Source organism: Cygnus atratus, chromosome 6 (genome assembly GCF_013377495.2).
Source record: "Cygnus atratus isolate AKBS03 ecotype Queensland, Australia chromosome 6, CAtr_DNAZoo_HiC_assembly, whole genome shotgun sequence".
NCBI lineage: Eukaryota > Metazoa > Chordata > Aves > Anseriformes > Anatidae > Cygnus > Cygnus atratus.
In genome coordinates, this window is record NC_066367.1 from 27,992,013 (window position 1) to 28,015,491 (window position 23,479).

The 23,479-nt window shown below is 39.2% G+C and overlaps 1 protein-coding gene across 1 annotated transcript in view; it reads left to right on the plus strand.

The window, feature by feature from the left end:
* CNTNAP5 (contactin associated protein family member 5) overlaps nt 1–23,479 on the plus strand; it is a 216,383-nt gene that overhangs the window by 67,482 nt on the left and 125,422 nt on the right. Inside the window, exons 6-9 of the mRNA XM_050711667.1 lie at nt 4,788–4,991; nt 7,777–7,961; nt 11,262–11,405; nt 23,080–23,344. Of these exons, the coding sequence (XP_050567624.1) occupies nt 4,788–4,991; nt 7,777–7,961; nt 11,262–11,405; nt 23,080–23,344 (798 nt within the window). The remainder of the gene's footprint in view (nt 1–4,787; nt 4,992–7,776; nt 7,962–11,261; nt 11,406–23,079; nt 23,345–23,479) is intronic.

A 23,479-nucleotide genomic window follows, 5' to 3' on the forward strand; every position in this document is an offset into this window, starting at 1 on the left:
AATATACTATTATGAATTTATCTCAAACACTAGTCTGTCAAACAAAAGAGCTTTCCTTTTTTTTTTTTTTTTTTTTCTTCTTATTTTCACCCTCTAACTAGCTGCCAGCTGAGATTGTTTCATTGGAACACAAATACATATATTTACCAGCAAAGCTTTTTCACGCCTATGAGTTTGCTTGACCCTAGCCTATATAGTTCAAAGTCCACGTGAAACAAAGCACTCGGAGCTGTCAGAGGACACATGCTAATTGCTGTTTTCCTTCTCACACTGCAAGTAGGTATTTAAATGAAATTTAATTACATTTCTTGGAAATTCCTGCAAGATTCCATCTCACATCCTCAAAATAGGTACTAAAATAGGAATTTAATGGTCTTGATTTGAAAGAGCATACAGTGATGCTTCCTGTTCAGAAAAAGGGATGTATGATGAGTTAAATGGAGACTTCCATGAAGAGGTGTGCGTTAGCTCTCACTGGCCATTTGCAGCAGAGATTCCAGAAGTAGTGTGATCATAACAGATAACTGGAGCTACAACAGAGCTGGTGTTCAGACAATTGGCAAACCAATTGCTTTGGATGCTGGGGAGCATGGGACTATCTTTATACTTGGGAATAGTCTTGTTAGCTTAGCGCAGGGGAAAAAAATCTGCTGACACAATTGCTTTTATAGGATAAGATTTATAGCTGCATTGAAGATGCTGATCATATTCTATAACTGGTTAACGGCCCAAAATGCATCAGCAGGATCAGGGGTATGTTCATTTAACAGGCTGGGAAACCACAGGAGAAACAATGATAGGGTGTGAGATAGGGTATCTTCTGCCTTTGAGAGATGAGTTTTTCATTTGCAGTTCAGGACTCAAATTTCTCATCTTTTGCTGTCGTTGCTCCAGGGAATATGATCTGATATTGTGTTTTTAGATGAAATGATTCTTGATCTCTTTTTTCTCTTTCTCTTCCCTACCCTCCACCTTTCCCTCCTTTGTCTTGTGATAAGATGGAAAAGAACACGTTACAGAGAACCACTGTCTGTCTGATGGCACTGACCAGTAGTGTTTGTAACCACCTGTGTAAGACAAATACCCAAAGGATCACTTACCAGGAGTCAGACATAGATTTGTGATAGGGTCAAAGCTGCCTAGCAGAACAGTCACCTCTGAGGTGCTCATTCACATTCATCCCTTGAGATGCATGTCTGAGAGATCTGTGGAGAGGGAGGTCAGGTTGCTTCAGACTACCTGAAACCAGAAAGTCATGACCAGCCAGAAGGGATGTCTGCTCTGACAGGGAACAGAGCTCCTACCTCCTACAGGGAGCTAAGGCTTCTGTTCATTGATGCAGGTGCCAGAATAAGAGTTTTTGTCTCAAATTGAAACTGTACCTTAAGGATATTTTGGAATAACTTTGCCTAGTGTGTGGCTACTTTTTCCAAAATCACTAGGGAGGATCATCTTTATAAGAATAAATGAGTATCCTCTCTGCTGCCACCTGTCTCCTTGCTGCACAGGTAAACTCCATAGACTCACCTTGCTCCCAGCCTGTCTTCTGTCAGCATAACTATTCTCATAGGTTGAGTCCTCTAGTCACATGTTGCCATATTTATTTATTTATTTATTTAAGGCTGATTTAGCCTGATAATCCACCTTCAACTGACTGTTTCCAACCACCTCCAAGTGACTTTAATGTTAGGATCTGTGTTGGGAAACCAAACTGAAGTGGAATAAAGTACCCTGCTTCCCTTGAGCCACAACCTCTAATGAGTTTAAGAAAAGCTTGATGAATTTCTATTGTATGGAGACTTTTTCACCTGTGAGCAGAAGGATGTATGTATTTACAGCAGAGGAATGTTTGAATTGTGGGTCAGAGAAGAATAACATGGAAGAAGCAGCTTTTACCTGATCTCACTATTGATGAATTTTGTAGTTTTGTTGATGGAGGACAGCATAGGAAAATATGAAGACTGAATAAAGTCTCTCTTCAGTGAGCACAAGTAAACCAGTGGGTAGTGCAGAATGAAACCACATGTTTTTAGTTTGTTATTTTTACAGATTTCCTGAGATTTATAAAATTTCAAATCCTTGTTCTCTTGCGCAAGTGGATTACAGGCATGTGTGGGCTCTAAATAAATACCAAGCAATCAAGCAAATTTTCTGCAGTGACTGCATTAGAATTGTGCTAGATCTTTCAGTTTTTAATGGGAAGCCAATGATTTGTTGTCATGCAAACTGCCACTAATGACTTTTGGAAGCCAGTGTTAGCATTTATTTGACATATTCCCATTTCATTCAGGGCTATTTATTGGCCAGTGTCCTCACAACTGATAATTAGTGAAGCAGAATTTTTCTGAAGCAGGTTTTCCTTTGTATTACACTCTGTAAATGTTGGTATCAGAACTGTTCTAGAAATTGCATGTTGTGTTGTGGCTTAGTGGAGAGATAAGAACAAGGAGTGAAGTGTGAATTCAGACTGAGAGCCTGGATTATTTGGGGTGAGGATCTTGAAAGAAAAAAAGACTGCTATACGACACCACTGAATCAGTTCTCTCTTTCTCTTGTAGTATCTTTGTTTTGGACACTTAGCCAGAAAATCTACTTTAACCACAAAATGCACTGAAAATCAAATGCTAAATACTATATATATGTGTATTTAGTAAGCTATTTCCCAATTCCTGCCTGTGTTAAAATGAAACTATTTTTATGATGTACTTAGAATTCACTTTTTAAACCACTTGAAGTATTTGATATAGCTAGGGAAAATTCATAAGAACTAAACCTTGAATTGAATTTTCTTTATAGAAACTGGCAGTCAAAGCGTGAATAGAGAGAAAGCAGCAATTCTAGGGAGGGGGAGGGTGAACTTGAACACCTAAATCAAAAGTAAAAACAGGGAAAGCAGATGGCATGAATACTTCTGTAACAATACTTCCTACAGCAACAACTGTTACACTTGTGATTCTAAACAGCATTTTATAATTCTGACAACATTGATAAGAAGTTAGTTTAGTTTATTCTGTAGTGGATTTTTTCCCAGGATAAATTTATTTGTAGTTTCAATCTTCTGAATAGATAATTGTCTTTTTATTTGGAATGGAATCAGTTTGGGAGTGGCAGAATTTCCGATGAAATTTAAATTTTGAACTACCTGCAAGTTTGTAGTGTGCTGTCAAACTTTTGTACAAATTGTTGTTCTGACATGTAGAAGTTTAGGAATGATGCCTTCCGTAGTAACAAATCATTAACAGGTGTTTTAACAGGTGTTTACTTTCTGAGTGTGTAATAGCTTTTAATTGAAAAAATCTTTAAATTTGGGTCCAGTTTAAAAAAAAAAAAAAGGAGTGGGAGATCCACAACTATTATTTCTGGTTTTTAAAGAGGAAAAAGTGAAACTACCATTAAAGGTCAAAAGGGTGGAAAAACTCTCAAGGTAGCTTAAGTGACTTAAAACACTAGCTTTAATCATAACACGGTTGCTGACCAGGAAGTCTTGATTCTCTTGCTTATGGACCTTTCAGATACTTTTCAAAAGAAAATGAAAAAAACAACTGCTTTAGATTATCATTAAAGTATGTGGTTTGCAAACAAAGCCTATGCTCTTTCTTCTTCTTCACTGCAAAGATATTCTCTGTCTTTATATGTAACCCAGTAGTTACATAGAATGTTAAATGCTTGTTCAGAGTTTTTGTTGTTGTTGTTGTTTTCTTCCGGTGTTCTTATTATTTTTCTTAAGAAAAGGAAATACCAATTGACAGATTTATTATTTACAAGTACATACTTTATCCATGGTTTTTAACAAATTGCATTTGGATAAAACTTAGAATTGAATTAATATTTGTCAGTCATATTTGACTATGATGCATTAGTTAAAAGTATTTAAAACTACATGAAATGTTCTGGTAATGTAAAGAGGGTGAAGGAATAAAAAAAGGAGCGGGGGAGAGGGAAGAAAAGAAAAAACAAACAAAAAAAAACAAGTTTACTAAAAATCTGCTTTGCTTAAAATGCCACTTTGTTCTGTAAAGAGAGTACTGTATTTTGCTGCTGCCACAGGAAATATTAATTGCAATTGAAGAACTGACAGCTTGTTTCCCATCACAATGATCAAGTTTTGGAGGCTGGCTGAAGAGGAAAATATGTTTCTAATAGGATTTTCAAAGGTGTATAATCAGGTTAGATGCCCAGTTCCCATGAAATCCCTTCAAAAGTTTTTTGAACTGGTATTTGAAAATTCTTGCCAGCCTAGTCAATTTACATGCAGAAACATGGTTGATAAATGCCCATCACAAACAAGCAGCCAACCCTAGAGGCTAAGATGATGCCTATTTGGATGCAAAGGTGGATGTGGGCATGGCCAACATGCAGAAACAGCTCAACAGACACTTCTGAGGCTAGAAAAAGTGAGTGGAGTAAGAACTGAAGTGTTCAAAGTAATGAATAATATCCTGTGTGTGTTTAAGAGACAAACAACAAGCATGACAAGGGATGCTCTGGAGATCTGAATACATTGGAAAGCACCTGGTCTGCTTTAAAAAGTAAAGTGAGAAAACAAATCTTGCATGAGAATGAGGAGGAAAATTGCAGAGGAATTCTGTTTTAATTCTAGCGTTCCTTATAACCTGAACAGAGAGGATTGGAAATGGATGAAATGTAACATGGCTCCAGAGTTGCACAGGTGCCATGTACATCCTGTAGACGTACACTTTTCTAATCAATAATTTAAAAGATTCTGAGATGTTATGTTCCCTCTCCTCATGCTGTCCCTCTTCATTTTGTCATCTTCTTTCTCCCAGAGTCAGATATTGCAGACTTCGATGGCAGAAGTTCCCTCCTCTACAGGTTCAATCAGAAGCTTATGAGCACATTCAAAGATGTGGTTTCCTTGAAGTTCAAGAGCATGCAGGGGGATGGAGTCTTATTCCATGGAGAAGGACAGCGTGGAGACTACATTACCTTAGAAATGCAGAAAGGAAAGCTCTCATTGCACATCAACCTGGGTAAGAACAGTTAGGATTATTGGTGCGCATATTGCTCTAACAAGGATTGTTTCAAGTTGCTTTTATGAATATATTATTTATATTAAGCAGTATCTAGTAATTTCAGCTCAGACCAGCAACACCTGCTGTGTGCTTCAGGGAACTCAGAGTTTAAATACTGGTCAGAGAAGGTGAGAGGGGAAAGAAAAGAGAATAGACTTGACTGATGTCATGCAGGACACATGATAGATGAGCCAAGAAGAGACCTTGGCTCTCCTAACTAGAGATGGCCACAGTAGAGCTTGCTTAATGATTACTTTTGGTCTTTGTTTGATGATGCATTGAAGAAGTGCTATTACTTATTTTAAAAAGTTCTCCTTCTTTCACTTTTTTATTGCTATTTTATTGTTGTTATTTTTAAGAACATCATTCCCAGGAAGTATGGCTTGGGGCTCTAAAGGTTTATTTTCGCTGTGTCATTTTTTCCATTCTGTGATTAGAACTTGGCAGAGAACGCAGAAATTAAATGAAAACACTCCGATCAAAACATTGTGCACATTGATATTGCTTTGTTCCTGGAGATGGCTGTAATTGGGAACTGTGAATATCTGGAAGGCCTTGAGCATGTGATCACGCTGGATTGCAGGAGGAGAAGAAAGGCTGGCTTAGTTTCTCTCTGTAGAAGGGTGCTTGCTTTTTCTTGGTGAATACACTAAAGCACTTTGATGTCAGGAGTTACTGTAGTAGGAGTGATCATTCCCTGTCTCCAAGCCTTACTGCAGAATCTTCGTTAGCTTCAGCTGTGGGAGAGCCATGGTATTGCCTCAACAGTTCATGCTGACTCACATTTCTCATATGTGAGAGGTCTGAGTTGGGCAGAAGTTTCCATGCCAGCATTGTTGGCGCTTAAGTCAGGGTAGGACCTGCATTTACTGTATTTGGATGTTTAACTTGGTGTGAAAGCCCCCGTAGCCCATCTAAATGGAAAGCTAAAACAAAAACCTTTACTTTTGTTAACCACGGGGGTGGGGGCAAGGAGGGGAGGGAATTAAGATCCACATTTCTCACTACTGCTCTCAAACTTAATAACTTTGAATAAAGTAGTCTGAGCCAGTTGTGGTTCATGTTCACATTGGTTAGATTGCTGAAGGCTGGTTTTAATAAAAATGGGAGGTGTAACATCAAGTAATATATGGTATTTGTAGGGGCACATCTTAGAGTAGCAATTCTCAGAATCATAGAATGGTTGAGGTCAGAGGGAACCTCTGGAAGCCACCTGGTCCAAACCCCTGCTTTAGCACGGCCGCCCAGAGCAGGGTGTGCAGCACCACGTCCAAGTAACCTCTGAAGATCTCCAAGGAGGAGACTCCACCACCTCTCTGGGCAGCCTGTGCCAGTGCTCTGTCACCTGCACAGTACAGAAGTGCTGCCTGGTGTTTAGACAGAACCTCCTGTGTTCCAGTTTGTGCCCATTGCCTCTTGTCCTGGCACTGGGCACCACTGAAAGGAGCCTGGTTCTATCTTCTTTGCATTTTCCCTTCAGTTATTGAGACATATTGTTAAGTTCCCCCTGAAGCCCTCTTCTCCAATTCCAGAACACTTCAGTAAGTTTGTCTAGTAAAGAAGTCATAAACTCGTGGTAGCAAACTGGAGACACTAAAATGGAATTCAAGATAATTTCTTCTGCATTTTTTCTACTTGTGCTTAATTTTCTTTGTTTTAAATGTTAGTAACAATTTTCCACAGCTCTCTGGGATTTCATTCTTACGTAAGCTCAGTAATTGTTTAGTTGCCAACTTGTATTTTCTTTCTTTTAATTTAGTTTGTTCATCAAATGATAGAAATGATGAAGCAATATTTTTCTAATTAGTTATTTGAATGTTACTTGGACCAAATAACTGCATCCTGAACCTCTGAATATGGAATCCTTTGACTCCATTGATTTGTCCTCCTCTTCCAAATGTTTAGTGCTAGGATGAGAGTATGGTATAGTTAAAAATATTATCTTAACTTCTTCCAGGGAAGAGGCTGTGTGAATGCATACTCTCAGATAAGAGTTATTTTCTTTCAACAATAGCCTCAAATTTACAGATTTTGGCTATTTCATATCCTCCGTGTCCATTCATATGTCAGGGGCAAGTATTTTGACATGTGCTCCTGAATGTGCTTGCATCTTGCCTGACAGTTTTGGAGCATGTTTTCTTTCCATTCTGCTGGGATATTAATACAAAATAAAAATAATAAAATAAAAAACACATTCCCTTTAAATGAGTCTCTGAAATGTTCAGACATGTAGGCAGCTGGAAAACAGAAGGGTGCTTGAAATCACCAGGGCTAGGCCCTAAATATTTTTATGATTCTTAATCTAAACTTGCAGAGATCTAGAACAGGTTTAAGGATCTCTTAGAATTGAATGAAACACTTGCAATCATGTTGTTTCACTGAATGTGGTTCTTTTTTTTTTTTTTCCTCTGAAAATGGTCAGGTGTAATTTTCTTGCTAAAATATAAAAAAAACGTAGTTGCAACTGAAATGTCAGGAGTAGTTTGTTAGTGTGAATAGACAGCAGACTTTGGTGCAACTCAAAGGGAACTCTTAAAACACCAGGGAAGGAAAAGTGTGTCTACATGCAGATATAAATGAGAGGGCCAAAGAATCTAAGAGAAGCTTTATGAAGGGTCTGTTTCTGGGCAGAGCTCCAGTTTGCATAGAGTAGCATTGCTCCTATCTCCTCTTGAGCCCTAACCCTTGATTTAAGGGCCTGGAGATAATTCTGACAACTTATGCCTTGTCTCTGTCCCTCCAGGGGACTCCAACCTGCACTCCACTAACAGCCACACGTCTGTCACCCTGGGCAGCCTCCTGGATGACCAGCATTGGCACTCGGTTCTCATAGAGCGCTTCAACAAGCAAGTGAACTTCACAGTGGACAAGCACACTCAGCATTTCCGAACGAAGGGGGATTCAGATCACTTGGATATCGATTATGAGGTGTGTGAAGCCTTTTGGTTATAACATGGGAGATGAGGCTGAACTGGTGTAAAACAAATGTGATGGAAAATAACTGTTTCTTAAAAGCTGTTTCTTTCCAGCAAAGATATTTTCTTTATTTAATATTTCCTTGCCATAGAGTTCCCTTTAACAATCATAGACTACCTCAGTGCAACTCTACATGCTATAGTCTCTGGAAGTGGCTAGCCTCTGGACAAATAGGCACTGGATTATGCTTATATTTCAAAGTATGTCAGACTTTAAACTAAACCTAATCTAGAAAGTATAGCCTTGGTGGAAGCCTTGGTTCTGGCCACGTCTTCAGGGAACACTCATACACAGGAAGAAGTGCTCTCATCATCTGCAATATGATTTTAATGGGATCATTGGACACTATCACTGCATCAGATTGACATGGGGATCCCAGCTCTGAGTTGTGTCTATCTGGACGCCACCTTGCTCAGATTGTTCTGCATGGAGAAGAGTGGGTAGAGACTATCCACTTCCCTGTAGGAGTGGAAGACCCTGAGCAGAACAGTCTAAATATCTGGCTGTGACCCAGATCCCTTCACATCTGGGGATGTGATCCTGAGTATCCGGCTCTAGGGAGCCAGAGCTGCGCGGCCAAGGAAGGACTGAGCAGAAGAAACACCTTACCTGCCCAGCAAACCCAATGCTGGTGTGCTCCCCCACGATGAGGCCAAAGTGTGGAAAAAAAAAGAAAAGTGCAGTTTGTATCACTCCAGCAATTCAGTTCTTGTGGCTTGTAGTGAAAAATACCCCCAAACAAACAAAAAAACACTCTAAAACAAACAAACATAAATCCCCACCATTATCATCATATCTATATGCACAACGGTTCTTCATCTTATTTGTTCCTCCCACCTATACACACCTGCTTGCAAATTACTCATGTTAATTTTTATTCCCACACACTTGTCTACCAAGTCTTGCTAGCCCATAGGGCACAGGGCTATGCTTGCACAGTCAGAGCCATCACCTTGTCTGGATGCGTTGAACTGGCATGGTTCATTGCTCTGAGGTCAAAAGTTTCCTCTCTGCACTTTGGATTTATTTCTTTTGAAAGACCAATTCCCAGTGCACCTTAGCGACAAATGTTGATGGCTTGGCAGTGGCAGGTGGCTGCTCTATGCTCCTGTCCTGTTCCAGCTGAATTTCCCTTCCTTACATTTCTCAAAGTGCTGAAAATGGAGTCTGTCCACCTGTTAAAACTCTTCTGTACCAAATCATGAGAACATTTAATAGAGGAAGTAGGAGAAACTTCCTAACTATTTGGACAGTGAGATTCTGGAACAGCTACAGACTAAACTAGCCAGGGTCAAAGCTGTATCTGCTTTTAAGGTGGAGTTGGGGAAAACCAAACACTTGAGTCATCAGCTTTCCTAATTCCAGAGTCATAAAATTCCTTGCTTCCAGCTGCAGGGTTGATGCCAGCTAGGGATAACTCAGGCTCCAATGTAATTTGCAGAACATTTTTCCAGATGTTCCAAAATAGGGAGCATGGTGAAGATCTTCAGCTGGCGTAAATCAGCATGTCAGCACTGACCTCTGTGACATGTTTTCTTTGCATTTGCACTGAAAGGATCTTTCAATTGAACATTACAGCAATACATTCAACTGAAAGTTTATCTCAGCACACTTTGGGGATTAAAGGCCTTACTGAGGGTAATAAAACCATTAGTTTTGTAATTAAAATTATTACCAATCACCAAGCAAACTGTTTTCTTAATAATGCAGTGGTATAATGAATATTGATTTTTCTTCTGGTTTTGAAACCCAGTGCAGAGTCCCTGAGCAGGAGACTTAAAGAATAGAACATGAAGAAGGAAAGTCTGGTGCTTTAAGGAAAAACTAATGATTCTCACTGAAAAAAAAAAAAAAATCTCTACCCAAAAGCCCTCACACCAATAACAAACCTGCAAGTGATATAAGATAGCAGTCTGTTCACTCTTTATTTCTGTGAAATGATCAATTAATACAACTGAGGCACAAGTTCATTAAGGACTTGTTTTCAAAGAAGTACTGTCAAGGTTATCCAGGGAGGTTTAATTTGCTTATTTATCCTGGCTTGCTAGGTGGAGTGGGAGGAAAAATAACCCCCAGATTTCCCTTTACTTTTGTAATAATTAGCTGAGCCATTAGGGGTAGTGACAGAGGAATACAGCTGACCGCGTTCCAGCAGCTGTCAGCGTGCCTGTGGTGTCGCACAGTGCTGTGTGCCCGTGCTGCGATGGATGCAGCAGGATTGCAGCACAGCTCCCAGCACGCTGGAAGCACTGAGAAGTGCGGTGGCTGTAGGATCTTTGCCCACATTATATCGTTTGTGATGCTGCTGGCTGTAATGGAAAAAATGGAAACAAACAAAAAAGCAGAGGTACCACTGGCAAGACTTTGCAAAAAAGACCAGTGAAGGTGATTAGATATGAGCTGTCTAATCTGGAAAAGGAAAATTGGCTTATCATAAGCTTTGTTTTTGTGGTGTTCAGTCTTTTCTATTGTCCTTAGGATTCTAAAGTAATTGTGTTCCAAGGATTTGGGGAACTCTACTTCCTTAGAATCTTTGTCCTCTGGAAATTTTAGCCCTCTACTTAAGTGATGAGTTGTAATCTGCACAATACTAATGTATTTCAGTACTTAGATAACAGCACAGCATAAGTTTTGTTCAACTGTGTAAACTGCAGTACTTTTCCATTACACTGTTCATTTCCGAATACTGTGTGTAAGTCTTATAAAGCCCAAATCACAGTGAAATTTAAAGCAAAACATTTGCAAGATGCAAATGGGGTAGTATGTGTGTGCGCTACTACCCTCCACTGGCTGAAAGCAGAACTGTTCAGATACATGGTGAGTGGAAAGGGGTAACTCCAGTTGTACATCCAGTGCTCTGTGGGCAGAAGGAATTTATTCCCCCCATTGCTTGGTGTTTCCTGCTCGGTGACAGCCTCCAGGTCAGAGCAACCACAGGTTGGAGACTGCTTGAAAATTTGGGTGTTCCTGGTGGGGGACTGCTTATAGCAGGTTGATGAAGTGGTGTGTCATGGCACATAAAAGCCATGTCCAAATCGCAAAGCTGTCCGCAGCAGCATTTCTCCAACAGCTGCAATACTACACTGTCTGTAACTCCCATACTGGGAAGTCTGGGCACTGCTCTATGCTCAGAGATGATGCTGTTGGTGTGCTGTGTCCCTGAGATAACATCCCAGCTGGCTGTATGGAGCGGTGCTCTGCTGTCTTCCTTTTGGGGTGGTAACTAAATGCAGTTCTTGTTCTTTCCAAAAGCTCAGCTTCGGAGGCATTCCTGTCCCAGGGAAACCAGGAACCTTTCAGAGGAAAAATTTCCATGGGTGCATTGAGAACCTTTATTACAATGGAGTCAATATAATTGACCTGGCAAAAAGGCGCAAACCTCAGATCTATACTGTGGTAAGAAACAATGATGTCTGTTTTCCGTCTTTACTTCCCTGTTGTTGGTGCTGCTGGCTATACTGAATGAACAGAGTTCAGACTTAGGTAGCTATGGGTATAATTAGCTTGTTAAAATGGTATTGCTGAGGCTAGCGCCACCCAGCACTGACTGCTATGGTGGGACTTATTGAAAGATACATGTATAAATTAATATATTTCTCTGACTTTCGAAGTATATGAGAATTTGGATAAACTTTTTATTTCCTTTTCCAAGATGAAGATGTGTCTTTCTGATGCCATGATAGAAGTCATAGAGAATTTTTTCTGATTCTCAGATAAAATCCTACTTTTTGAGCCATTCCCCATCACTATTGCTGAGTATAGTAGTAGAAACGTTTTATTTTTCTGTGTGATTTGGTATTATAGAGACAAATAAATGTTTTTCTTACTAAGAAAAGTATTTTCCTTTGTACCGCCCCTTATGTTCAGTGTGTTATTGGCAGTTCTGAAAACCACTGACCTGGTTCTAGTGTCTCTGAATGGGGGAGAGTGGAGTTGAAGCAAAAGGAATTACAGTCTTATCCAGCCTGCTAACATAAAGTGTACAAGTAACTTCATACTTAATAGTGTCTAAAATTACAAATATGTTTAAATATATCATGAGCAAAATAGACTACATTTTATTTCATAAGAAAGGAGAACAGTATACTCCCATGCAGTGTTCACAAATTTTAAATAATTCAACTGTTTGTTTAGCTTATGCCTCACTCCCACACCATGTTTTGATATTAAGCCTTTTGGCTAATACTGTGTCTCTGGAGAACCAGGAGGCAAAACTGCTTCTGGCTTTCTTGGCATTTTCATAGAACAGACCAAAGCTGCAACAAAGAAAGCCCGAAGTCCAAGAGAAGTCCTTATCTTTCCTACTGTCCCTGCCTGGGACTAAACTGAAAGCACAAGGAAATGGAAAACAGAACGCTGATAGGTGAGAGGTCCTGTATAGTGTTGTTGGCAGTTAAGACTCTGCTCCAGGATGCTCCCCTGGCTTGGGACTAAGAGATTGCTTTAATAACCTCAAGTTTGATTGTTCTGACTCAGGACTCTAAGGGACAAATCTTAGGTACTGTGTTAAATTGCTCTTCCCCTCAGCTTAGTTTTTAAGGGGAGGAAAAAGGCCTGGCCTTTTTCTTAGGTCATTAGCTGTTTGTTTTGCCAGCTTGGTAATGTGAAGGCCTTCCTAAAGGGGTAAAGGAAAATTTTGTAATGTGCTTTTTCTCTGTTGGGTACTGTCTGGGTGTAACATATCCCTGAGCAATGAAACCCTTTTACCACAATACTTAGTTCAGCCAATTCTAGATTGAAGGTCTAGGAATCTTGTTTCTTTGGTCAATTTAAAGTAAAGGGGAAGTGCCCCCATCCTTCGATCTCCCTCACAGAAGTGATGAATTTAAATAAAAAGTTTTAAAATGCTGGCTGCTCCACTGCATTTTGCAAGGTCTGTGAGCTGTTATGTTCTGTGCCTGTGACACTTTGTTTACACACAATACACAAAAAGGTTGCCACAAATGTCTCATGATCTTGTCTGAACATCCTTCTATAGCAAACAGCTCCTGCAAATGTGGTGTCTTCCAATATTCTTTCCATCACAACCATTTATCTCTTCTGGCAATTTTCAGGTACTTCCAGCCATCACAGATTGATCTCCTTCTCCCATCCTCCTGCTCTTCTCGACCCCTTAGTAATTTACTTACTCAATTAAAATAATTTGTTCTTGCTAAGTGTAGTCTTTTGTCTGCCAGATTTCCTTTGCACTAAATGCTTTTACTCCAAGTTCATTGAGATTTTCAAGCAACAATCCATATCCCCAGGGAGCTACGAGCTTCTCTGCCTTGTGCCTCTGTAGTTGCTAAGGTTGTCTGGAGTGGAAATGCAATGAAAGGAACAGCACAGAAGTTGAATTAAATACATCAAGGGCTTTGAATCACTTCTAACAACCTGTTGTGTACTTATGTTTCCTCCCCTCAAGCTGGAGATCACCAAAGAAGGTTCTGCATGGTTAGTCCCCATAATATCTTTGTCTCTAAGAAAAGGTATTTGAGGACAACTGACCAATTTCAGATTAATGCTCAGAGACATTTTTTGCCTTCAAAATGGAAGCAGCCTTCAACATTCAATCTCTGTTTCATTCATTGTCCATTTGGGAACATTGACACAGTCATTGAGCCGAACTTATGGGTTATAATACCCACCAATTTTTTTGTTTGTTTGTTTTACTGTTGACATCTTTCACAGAATTAGGAGAATGATATAATAAATCAGTTTTAGAGGTATACATTTTCTCTTATGAAGGAAGAAGTTCTTCACCCATATAAATAATGGTCCCACATCAGCTGCATTTAAAGTCAGAGGAAGAAACTACAGGTTGTCAATGACAGAGTACTTCTCTGTGTTGTACTCATGGGTGGTGGATGTGATTATCGTTCTGCCTGTTCTTTTCTATAACTCATTTGCAGTTGTCAGACTTGCAATAAATCCCCTTGAGAAAACATCTCAAGATAGTGAGGCAGACTGTCTCTTTTGAACTGGAATTTGACTTCAGAATTTCCGTTTTGTATTGCCTGATGTTTAACCCCTCTGTGACCCTATTTGGCTAGGCTGTCTGTATTCCCCCTGGGTTTCTTCTGTCCCTGATGGCATGTTGTAGGGTTTTGTTTTGTTTTGTTTGTTTGTTTTTTTCCCCTCCCCTAGGTCCTTGTGTGGCAAAATAGCAGGAGACCTTTTATTTGCTCTCTAAGTGGTTACTGGTTTTAATTGCAAGGGGTTTTTAGAAGTTAAATTTATGTAATTACCAAAGTTGTGGTCCTAGGGTTACACCCATGGGAAGCCTTTGCAAAACCTTTAAAATAAAATTTCAAGACCTTTCCTATTACTAGCTGCGTGTAGGTTCTCACCAAAAAAGAAGCACAAACTGCCCATCATGAGGAATTGTACAGCTTTCACTTGTTCTTCCTGGGCCAGTAGTTAGGGGCAGGAAAATATGATAGAAGGCGCCACATTTACAAGAAATAAAAGGTAGTTCTTCACAGAAGGATATTTGAGCTGTTAATATCTGAGATGTTGAAGTCCCTGTTGAAGGATTTTGTGCATTTTAAGGGTAGATGTAGATTCAGGAGGAGACTGGACAAGGTCTAACAAGAGCAATCCAGTAAGGAATTCCAATACTAAACACGTGGAAACTATTTCTGGCTGAGGGATTAGTTCAGTGGAAAATAATTGAAAGCTCAGAGACTACTAGCAGGAAATATAGGGTATGTGTTTGCTGTTCTTGTACTCTTCTTCAAACAACTGTCTATAGTCATTGGTAAAGGCAAGATGGACCTTAGGTCTTTCCCAGTACAGCTGCTGTTATGTGAGGGTACAGAATTAATTTTAAGACGATGCTCACAGCAATGTCTGGTACCACTTGGCAGAGGGCTGGAGGGAATCCCCAGGTTCATACAGATCTTACAGCTGAGAGTGGGTGAAGTTAAGGAGCTGTGACTATTTCCCTCTCTGTACTAAATCCAGGATACTCTGTCAGAGCCCTCTGGCCACTAGTGTCTACCTACAGCTCTATTCGGATTGTACCTTTAGAAACTGCTCTAATGTGAAGATCAGGGTTTAAGTGTTTTCCTGTCTCAGTGATTTTTGATGTCAAAATGGGAAGTTCTCTAGCTGAAGGAAAGAAATAAAGAGGTCATGAAAAATTGCAGTTTTGATCTTCTCAATGCTCCACCCTACATATTCACTGAAATTGAGGAAAACGCTATCCCATTTTTTCTTCCATTAACTTCGCTGAATATGAATCGGAGCTATATTTTTATTTAGCAGACTAAACCCTACACTGACTTGAGAGGAGTGCAGGATATTTGAAAAGCAGAAGTTGTCAGCCCTCAGATATGCTTGAATTTTGACGTCAGCCTGCCATGTTGAATCTGGGACTGACAGTTCAGCATGGCAAGGGATGTGATGACATGTAAATGCATCACTGTGGTGCCTCAGGGAAATAACCAATTGCCAGCATCAAAGAGCAAAGAAAGATACCTAGTGACAGAAGAATGTAAACTAATAATTCATTCCCTTTATAGAGAATCCAAACATGCTATTTTATTAAGCTGATTTGAGATACCTTCATCTTGAGAAGAGTTTGCTTGTCTACGCACGTCTTCTTCGACCAAAGTGCTCTTGTAAGTGTTGATATATCTGTGAATATCAGGCTGGTAATTCAGGAAGGCTTCTACTAACGTTTGGAGAACCAGGAATTAGATACATAAGACATTTTTTTTCTCTTTTAGTTTTTCATCTGCAACTAGACTATAGGAAACAAAGAAAAAAAAGATGAAACTGTTTGCTGACCTTTTTCACAACTTCCTATAAGTCTAAGCTGAATTTATTAAAAAAAAAAACACATCCAATTATTTGTTGGGAGTGTGTATGTCACATGCACGTTAAAAAAAAGAACAACTGAATTTGCTGTTCTTTTGACAAGGTAGATGAACTCAGATTCCAGAAATATTTGGTTCCTGTAAAAAATATCTTTTTATGCTTTCTTTTATATTCTTACCTGCTCTCTGGGTCTTCAGATGAGTCTCCTTCACATCATACCAGCAGTACAGAACAGCAAGAAAGTCTGTATAAATAGCATTCATTTTAAGGTCTCATTTTATTGTTGCTGAATGGTGTAACAAGATTGCTTTGAAAGAAATTAAGTGTGTCACCTCAATCAAGGCCTTGAAATAAATTCTATTTAAATGACAGTTTTCCCATTGATTTCACTTGGCTTTATCTACAATTCTAAAGACTTTTTAGTCTGTAAATATTTAATCCATCATCTGGCTGCAATAATAAACTCTCCTTTTCCTGATAAAAAGGTTTCTTTGTGTTAGGATTTTGATAGTAGTGATGACCACAAGAGAAACGAGTCTTTCAGGGAGAGATACCATATTTTTATAACACTAGTTGACATGCAGAAAAAGTGACAAAGTTTTGAACAATCAAGGCCTTTTGAAAATATCAGCCTTCAGCAAATTACAGGTTAGAAACAATTCTTCATAATTTAATTTATTACATTATCTAGATAGTCAAATTGAGTGAATAGGGTGGTTAGTTCCTGCTGAGCAGAGGAGGATGTTTCAAGGAGGGATAAGGCAGTTAGTCCCTGGAGGAAAACAAGAGAGATGGCTAATTATTGTCATAGGAGTTAGCAGGTGATAAAGAAAGTGGTGGTGGTAATGTAATTTATTGCAAAGCCAAAGCTTTAAATGTCGGCTTTTTTAAGGTCTTATTCCAATTGGTACGGCCCAGGGAACTGCCTGGTATTTGGCTGCCTGGAAAAAGAGAAATGGGCAAGCTGATGCCCATTGGTCAGGGCCCTAGAGTACAGGCAATTCATAGTGACCATTGAGACTGGTGTTCTGCTATGATACACAAATGACTGGAGTTTAAAAGAGGAAAATCTAATAAAGAAAACTAGCAACAATAATAATAACAAAAGCCGATCAGAATTGCTTTCTACGCATTTTTCTATTTTGATGTAGATGTGGCTCTGTTTTAATAATAGTAGTACTAATAAAAAAAAATCTCCTTGCTTCTGTGTTTTGTACCAGGTAATAAAACCTAATAAGATGTAGATCAGCTTACCCTGAACTGGAACAAAAAAATATGCTTGAATAGTGCTAATTTTGCCAGTTTAATTTAAGACATCTATCTTAGTCACTTCTGGCAAGGTGAATTTGAAAGGCTGGCTTCATTCCTGCTTGTTGTTCAAAGGAGAGAGAATATTAAGTGATCTATATTTTGTTTGCTTTTCCTTCTATACACTTTTCCTCCTTTTCCTGTCTCTTTCTAGCTAAAATGATGTATGATTTTTCCAAATTAGCTCTATATTTGCTCCCATCTTTTGCCAGCAACACTTAGCTGTTCTACCATATAATGAAACATTAATGTACAGTTACTACTGGCATAAAGATGTTCAGATCCTTTGTTCCATTGCTGTTCGGTGATCTAGTCAGCTTAAGAGTCTAAGATAAAGGATATCCAGAAATGTCTAGTCATGCATCTCATCCTTGATTCTGTCACAGTCACAGTGTTTCAATTTTTTGTTAAATGGTATTTTTTTTTTCCACATAGGAATATTCCCTAAATAACTAAAAGTTGGTAGGATAAACCAGTATCCTTTTATTGACATACATGATACCTAGGGTGAATGAAGATGGGAATTCTCTATCATAAGGGTGATTGATACAGGGAGGTGTTAATTTCAGTGAAACTTGGGCCAGGAAAGCTTTCATGCTTCCATAATGAAATTTAGAGCACAGAAAGAGAAACCCACATTAATATAGGAACTTCTCTGAAAGTCTGAGCCCCTCTGTTGGGATGAACTACTTGGCCATTCAGAGAACAGATCCTAACTCAAGTAACAACATGCATCTTGGTGCTACCACATCACTTTTGAAAACAGTTTGCAGTGGCATGCGAGTAGGCTAGAGCTGGTATCTCACTTTGATTTGCTTTTCATTCAGTGCTTAGCAGTGTCTTGACTTGAAAAGCTTTTGAAACCAATATAAGTCTCAATATGTCTGTTCTGCCTGAGGTAGTTAATTTAAAGACAGGATTTGAAAGCACATCCACCATTCTTGAAATCCAGTTACCCATAGTTGAATGACAGTCTTTCATCTTACCCTTTTAAATCTGTATCAGTGATCACCTTTTTCTTCTATTACTCTCTTTACAAATCCATCTGCAACCTCACTCTCTTTGCGGCCAGTAGACCTTCAATTTCCAACCTGGAGATATTCTTGCCAGTTTATCCTCATCTGTATCTCAGCCAGGGCTGGGATTTTAGTTCCCTTACCTGTCATATGAAATATTCCTTTCTAACCCTCTGCAGAAAACAAGATAACCTTTTTATTGGATAGTATCCACAGAATGATTAATGAGGAAGGCAATTGCCTATTTGATGCTCTAACCTGTGGGTAGAATGGAAGCTCAGAACTACTCATTTATTGTTCTTCCTGTTCAAGCTGTGATCTTGGCCTGTATCCTTTGGTAGGCTAAATGTTGAGGATTTCAGTTCAGCTGTCAATTTGAAAAATTTTCCAAGCACATATTACTTTTGATTAGTACTCCATCAGAGTAAGGTGGATGTATAAGAAACTTGTGGCCAATTGCCCTGGTTGTGTTGTAGCAGTCTTTTGTCTTCATTCAACAGTACATAATACTAAATGAAGAAAGGATAGAAAAGGCTGAAATGGTTCATTAAGATTATACAAGTTTTGTTGAAGTCCTACAGAAGTCACTAGATAGGCTCCAGTCAGTTTCAGATCAGTCTTATGGCTCAGAGGGTCGTCTTTGTAATCCATTTTTATCTTCATCACTTAGCAACTGTGTTCTTTCATTCTCTTTTTAATAGGAGAGGTTCTGATTCTTCCTTAAACTGCTGTAACATGCTGTTTCCTGTTCATTCCACAGCTTGCTTAGACAAGAACAACCTCTGCAACTGTACAGGTCCTGCAGAAATCTGGGGTGATTGCAGTCTTGTCTTAAAAGTCCAATCTTGAGTGTCATGGCAGCCATTGAACAAATTGTGAATATCTCCATTTAATTTATAGGTTCAGAAGGTTTCTTGTGTAAGAATAGTAACAACTCTTCTGGAAAGATTTCACTGCTTATTAGAGGAGTCATTAATCAGTCTGGAGATGTTGGACTCAATGGAATTCTCAAATGCCACATGATAGCTGGAGTTCCCAGCAGCTGAGTAGAGCTGATCGTCTTCTTTCTTTTCTCTAGGGGTTAGAATCTTCTTATCCCATTTCCTAGCCAATGAACATTTACTTTTCAGTTAAATGGGGTTCAATTATAAAATCAAGTGTCTGCCAGAAATCTTGCATGTACCCTGGAGAGTTCCAGAACTGCTTCCAATTAAAGGAAATGCTCCTGATCAGATGCAGGTTTAGAGGGAACTGTTTGCTTTTCTGACTAGGCCTGCTGCAATAATTTGAGAATACCATTCAAGGCAAATTTAATAGTTTTTTCTTATAGGAACCTATCCCACTTTGGTGAATGAAAATTTTTCAAAATAATCCGCTAGGATTTTCAAAATAATCTTCCTAGGAAGTTAGAATCATAGAATGGATTCTGTTGGAGGGGACCTTTTAAGACCAGCTAGTTCATGGTAGGGCACTGGAACAGGCTTCCCAGGGGAGTGGTCACAGCACCAAGCCTGCCAGAGTTCAAGAAGCGTTTGGGCAACACTCTCAGACATATGGTTTAATTTTGGGGTGGTCCTGTGTGGAACCAGGAGCTGGACTTAATGATCCTTGTGAGTCCCTTCCACCTCAGGATATTCTATGATTCTTTCTTGTTTCCCCAGCGAGCTGGCTTAGAGGACCCTCAGGATGGCGTCCTAAGCTGCTGGTGAATGGAGAAGACGGCTGCCGGCCTACTGGCAGAGTGCTCTGCCCATCTTGTGTGCAAACTGCTGTGCCACTCCTGGCTGCTAGTGCTCCCCAGGGGCCTGTTCTACATGGCTTCCTGCTGCCTGAACCAGCTGTATGCCCAGCTGGCACTGCCCAAATCTCATGAGACTGGTCACCTGCGTCTGGTGCCTCCATGAACAGAGCCTGAGGGTGTCTGGACCCAGAAACCCCACAAGCAACCCCAGAGACCTGGCAGGCCTGGCACCCTTCTCAGCAGGCTGCAACTGTACACAGAATATTGCAGCAAAGCCTTTAAGCTTTCCCACCTGCTTGTTCTTGTGGCAGGTGGGATCACACCTGCACTGTCTCTTTGTACTCAACAGAGAGGCTACAATGCGTAAAGTCTCTGCTGTCTGAACATGGCAGGGGGGAGCATAGGTCCTGCCTGTATGTCCCAACAGAGACAATGGGTTCACTCCATGCTCTTGCCTGCAGCTCATGTCCTAGTACACTCTTTCTGTATGGATCCCAGGTGGCATGAATAACCAGCTAGTGCAAATGACTAAAGAGTGTTGCTGAGTTTTTGAAAGGGTTTAGGACTAGTTGCATATGTTAGGAACCTTATATCAAAAAGAGGTGGAAACTTGGCCTTATGTTTGGGCCCATGCACGTGCATCAGGGATAACTTGGTTTAAAACCGATGATGTTACTGCAAATAGCTGAAGTGATATTGACTACACAATGTCTCTACTACCTTATTTTAAGGTTGTCTGAAAGTTTATTGTGCATTGCAAACATTTTTTTTTTCTCAGCATTCAGTTTCTTTGGCACCATTAAGTCAGTCTAGTTATAGTTTGTTCTGTTATTATGTAAAATCTGCAAAGAGCTTTGAGACAAAAATCCTGTTTGAATGTTGCAAATCCTTCCCTCTACAGCCTTGCATTTTTTGTTACAGCCTCCCACTGCCACTGAAGCAAATTAGATACTTGAGTGCAGACTCAGATAACGTTTGAAATTTCCTCCAAGCTCCACTGTTATATATTTATAAGATCTATAAATGTCTTTACTGCTTTGTGTGGAGATACTTAAATCACTATAAATGCCTAAGATTCCCAAGATTTGTCATCGCATTTTGAATTTGTAAACCTTTAAAAAGCTCTACAGAAAGTTACGTATATTTGCTTATATCATTGCAGTTGACTGCTTTGTGTAATTTGTCTATCTGCTTTGAATTTGATTGAAAATGGAGGTACAAATACAGCAACAACAATAACAAAAAAAAAACCCTGTGGCATCTCTTCTGCAGACAATACCCAGCAGGTAGTAGAAACTTTTAAAAGGTTGAGAGCATTTTACTTCCCACCTGACTAATGTTCAGATAAGTTCGGATAAGCTTTGGATTATATCTCAAAACTCATTGTAACATGATATACCCGTGGATACCTTTTGCCATTGCTAAATCTGCTATGTAGCATTCTTCACCTAACAAGGCAGGGAATACATAGATTGATATAGATATTTATCTGTCAAGGGCTGTTTCATGCAGTGATAAATTCAGTCTCTTTCTGGCACTTTATTTATTTTTCATTTTAAAATAAAGGGTAGAAAGACATTTGAAAGCAATAGGGAACCGGTTCCATCAGCTGTTTTAGATTTCAGTAAGGAATTCCCCAAGCACTGCGCAACTTCCTACACATCCATCAAGTGCTGTTCATTATAATTATCCTGTTAGAGAGAGATACCAGTTCTGATAACAAGTGGTACCATGGAGAAAGCCTTTTACTCTTTTTTTTTTTTTTTAATATCAAATTCCAGTTGGTATTTTATAAAGCAGACTAGTTCAAAGCAAGCTGGCTGCAACACTTTCATGGAGTGGCCTTGAAAGACACAGCTCCTTGAATGTATTCTGGCTTTATATATTGTTAAGATTTTACTATATGGCTTGAATGACCTAGTTGGGTAATCTACAATGGCTGAACAAAACACTGGAGTTGGTTCATTTATAAACTACAGGGATACATGCTGGTGCAGATTTTGCTGACTGCTGTGAGAAAATGTGGTGCTCTTCTCAGCAAATAGCATCATTGGTTTTAGGGTTGGATGACTGATTAAGTTAAAGACCATTTAAGTTTGGTGTTGAAATAATGTTGGATTTCACTGTTCTTGCTGTGTGTCAAATGTTTTAAAAATTCCTCAAAATTCCCCGTGGAAATCATGAGACCTACCATCAGCCAGTAAATCTCACAAGTATTGTTTTATCCCAACTATAAGTACTGGATCTGAGAGACTTTTAGCTTGAATTTTCTTATGATTTTTTTTTCTTATGAATCCTTTCAGAATAATCATTTTTTTATTGTTTTTGTTATTATCATTAAGTTGACTCTTGTTATTTGGAATAGCATAGGGCTGTGTCACCCTGGGTAAAAGAAAATGTGGCCAGTAGTACTACTACTGCAAGTTGTATATTGAATATTTGAAATATACCCTGGAAACTTGCCTCATGGTTGGTCCCATACGATACATTCAAGTAAATGAGGGAGATTTTATTTTTAAGGCTATATAGCATTGGTGTAAGTGGGCGAAAAAATACTGTTGTTAACAGCTGCATTTTGGTTTATACTTAAAATAAATTTAGTCTAGTTCCCTTTTTTTTCCTTTTTTTTTCCTAATTTGCAGCTTTTCTCATTCACAGCTATGTAATCCCATCAGTACACAGTCATTGTGTGGGACCTTTGTGTCACGTCCTGCAGCACATGAAGGCTCAAGAGAACTTGCTAGTAGTGCTTTGGTGTCAGTTCCTGAAGTCAGCATAGATCCAAATGACATAAAGCTAAACTTGAGCTTGAAATGGGAAGTATTGGGAAACACAGAGCAGAGGCAGCCATGTGGAGATGGTCTGTCTGGGCTAACACTGACCTGCAGCAAATACAGACATGAACTTGATACAGAACATTTGGAGCATATCTAGATCCTTCTAAGAAATGAGATTTGGAAGTGGTTTGTTTGTTTGTTTATTTATTTATTTTCTGCTTGGCGTGAACGTACAAATTTGAAGTCATGTATGTTTTCACTGAATGAACAAATACATTTCCTAATGAGTTCCAAAGGTTTGTGTCTGAATAAAAATACCTATTTCCTAGTACCTAGCACCAGTAGAAATCCAATGAGCTTATTTGAATACGTTTTTTTTTTTGTCTGAAAATAATATGTTAATGTTTGCTTTTTATTATTTGCAGGGGAATGTGACCTTTTCCTGCTCAGAACCACAAATTGCTCCCATCACCTTTGTCAGCTCCAGTAGAAGCTACTTGCTACTACCTGGCACTCCTCAAATTGATGGCTTGTCAGTCAGTTTCCAGTTTCGAACATGGAATAAAGATGGCTTACTCCTGTCCACTGAATTGTCTGAAAACTCAGGATCTCTCTTGGTTTACCTCCACGGTGGGAGATTGACACTACTTATTCAGAAAGTGACAGAAAAACCCGTGGAAATTAGTGAAGGTACTTTATTTTTGTTTTCTTTCACCCATCTCTCTTTAAAATACAAAGGCTCAATGCCACTGGAAGAAAGGATAGAAAAGTAAGGAATCACCAAATCTTCTTTTATGTTTACAATTTTTTTCTCACTTTCCAGTA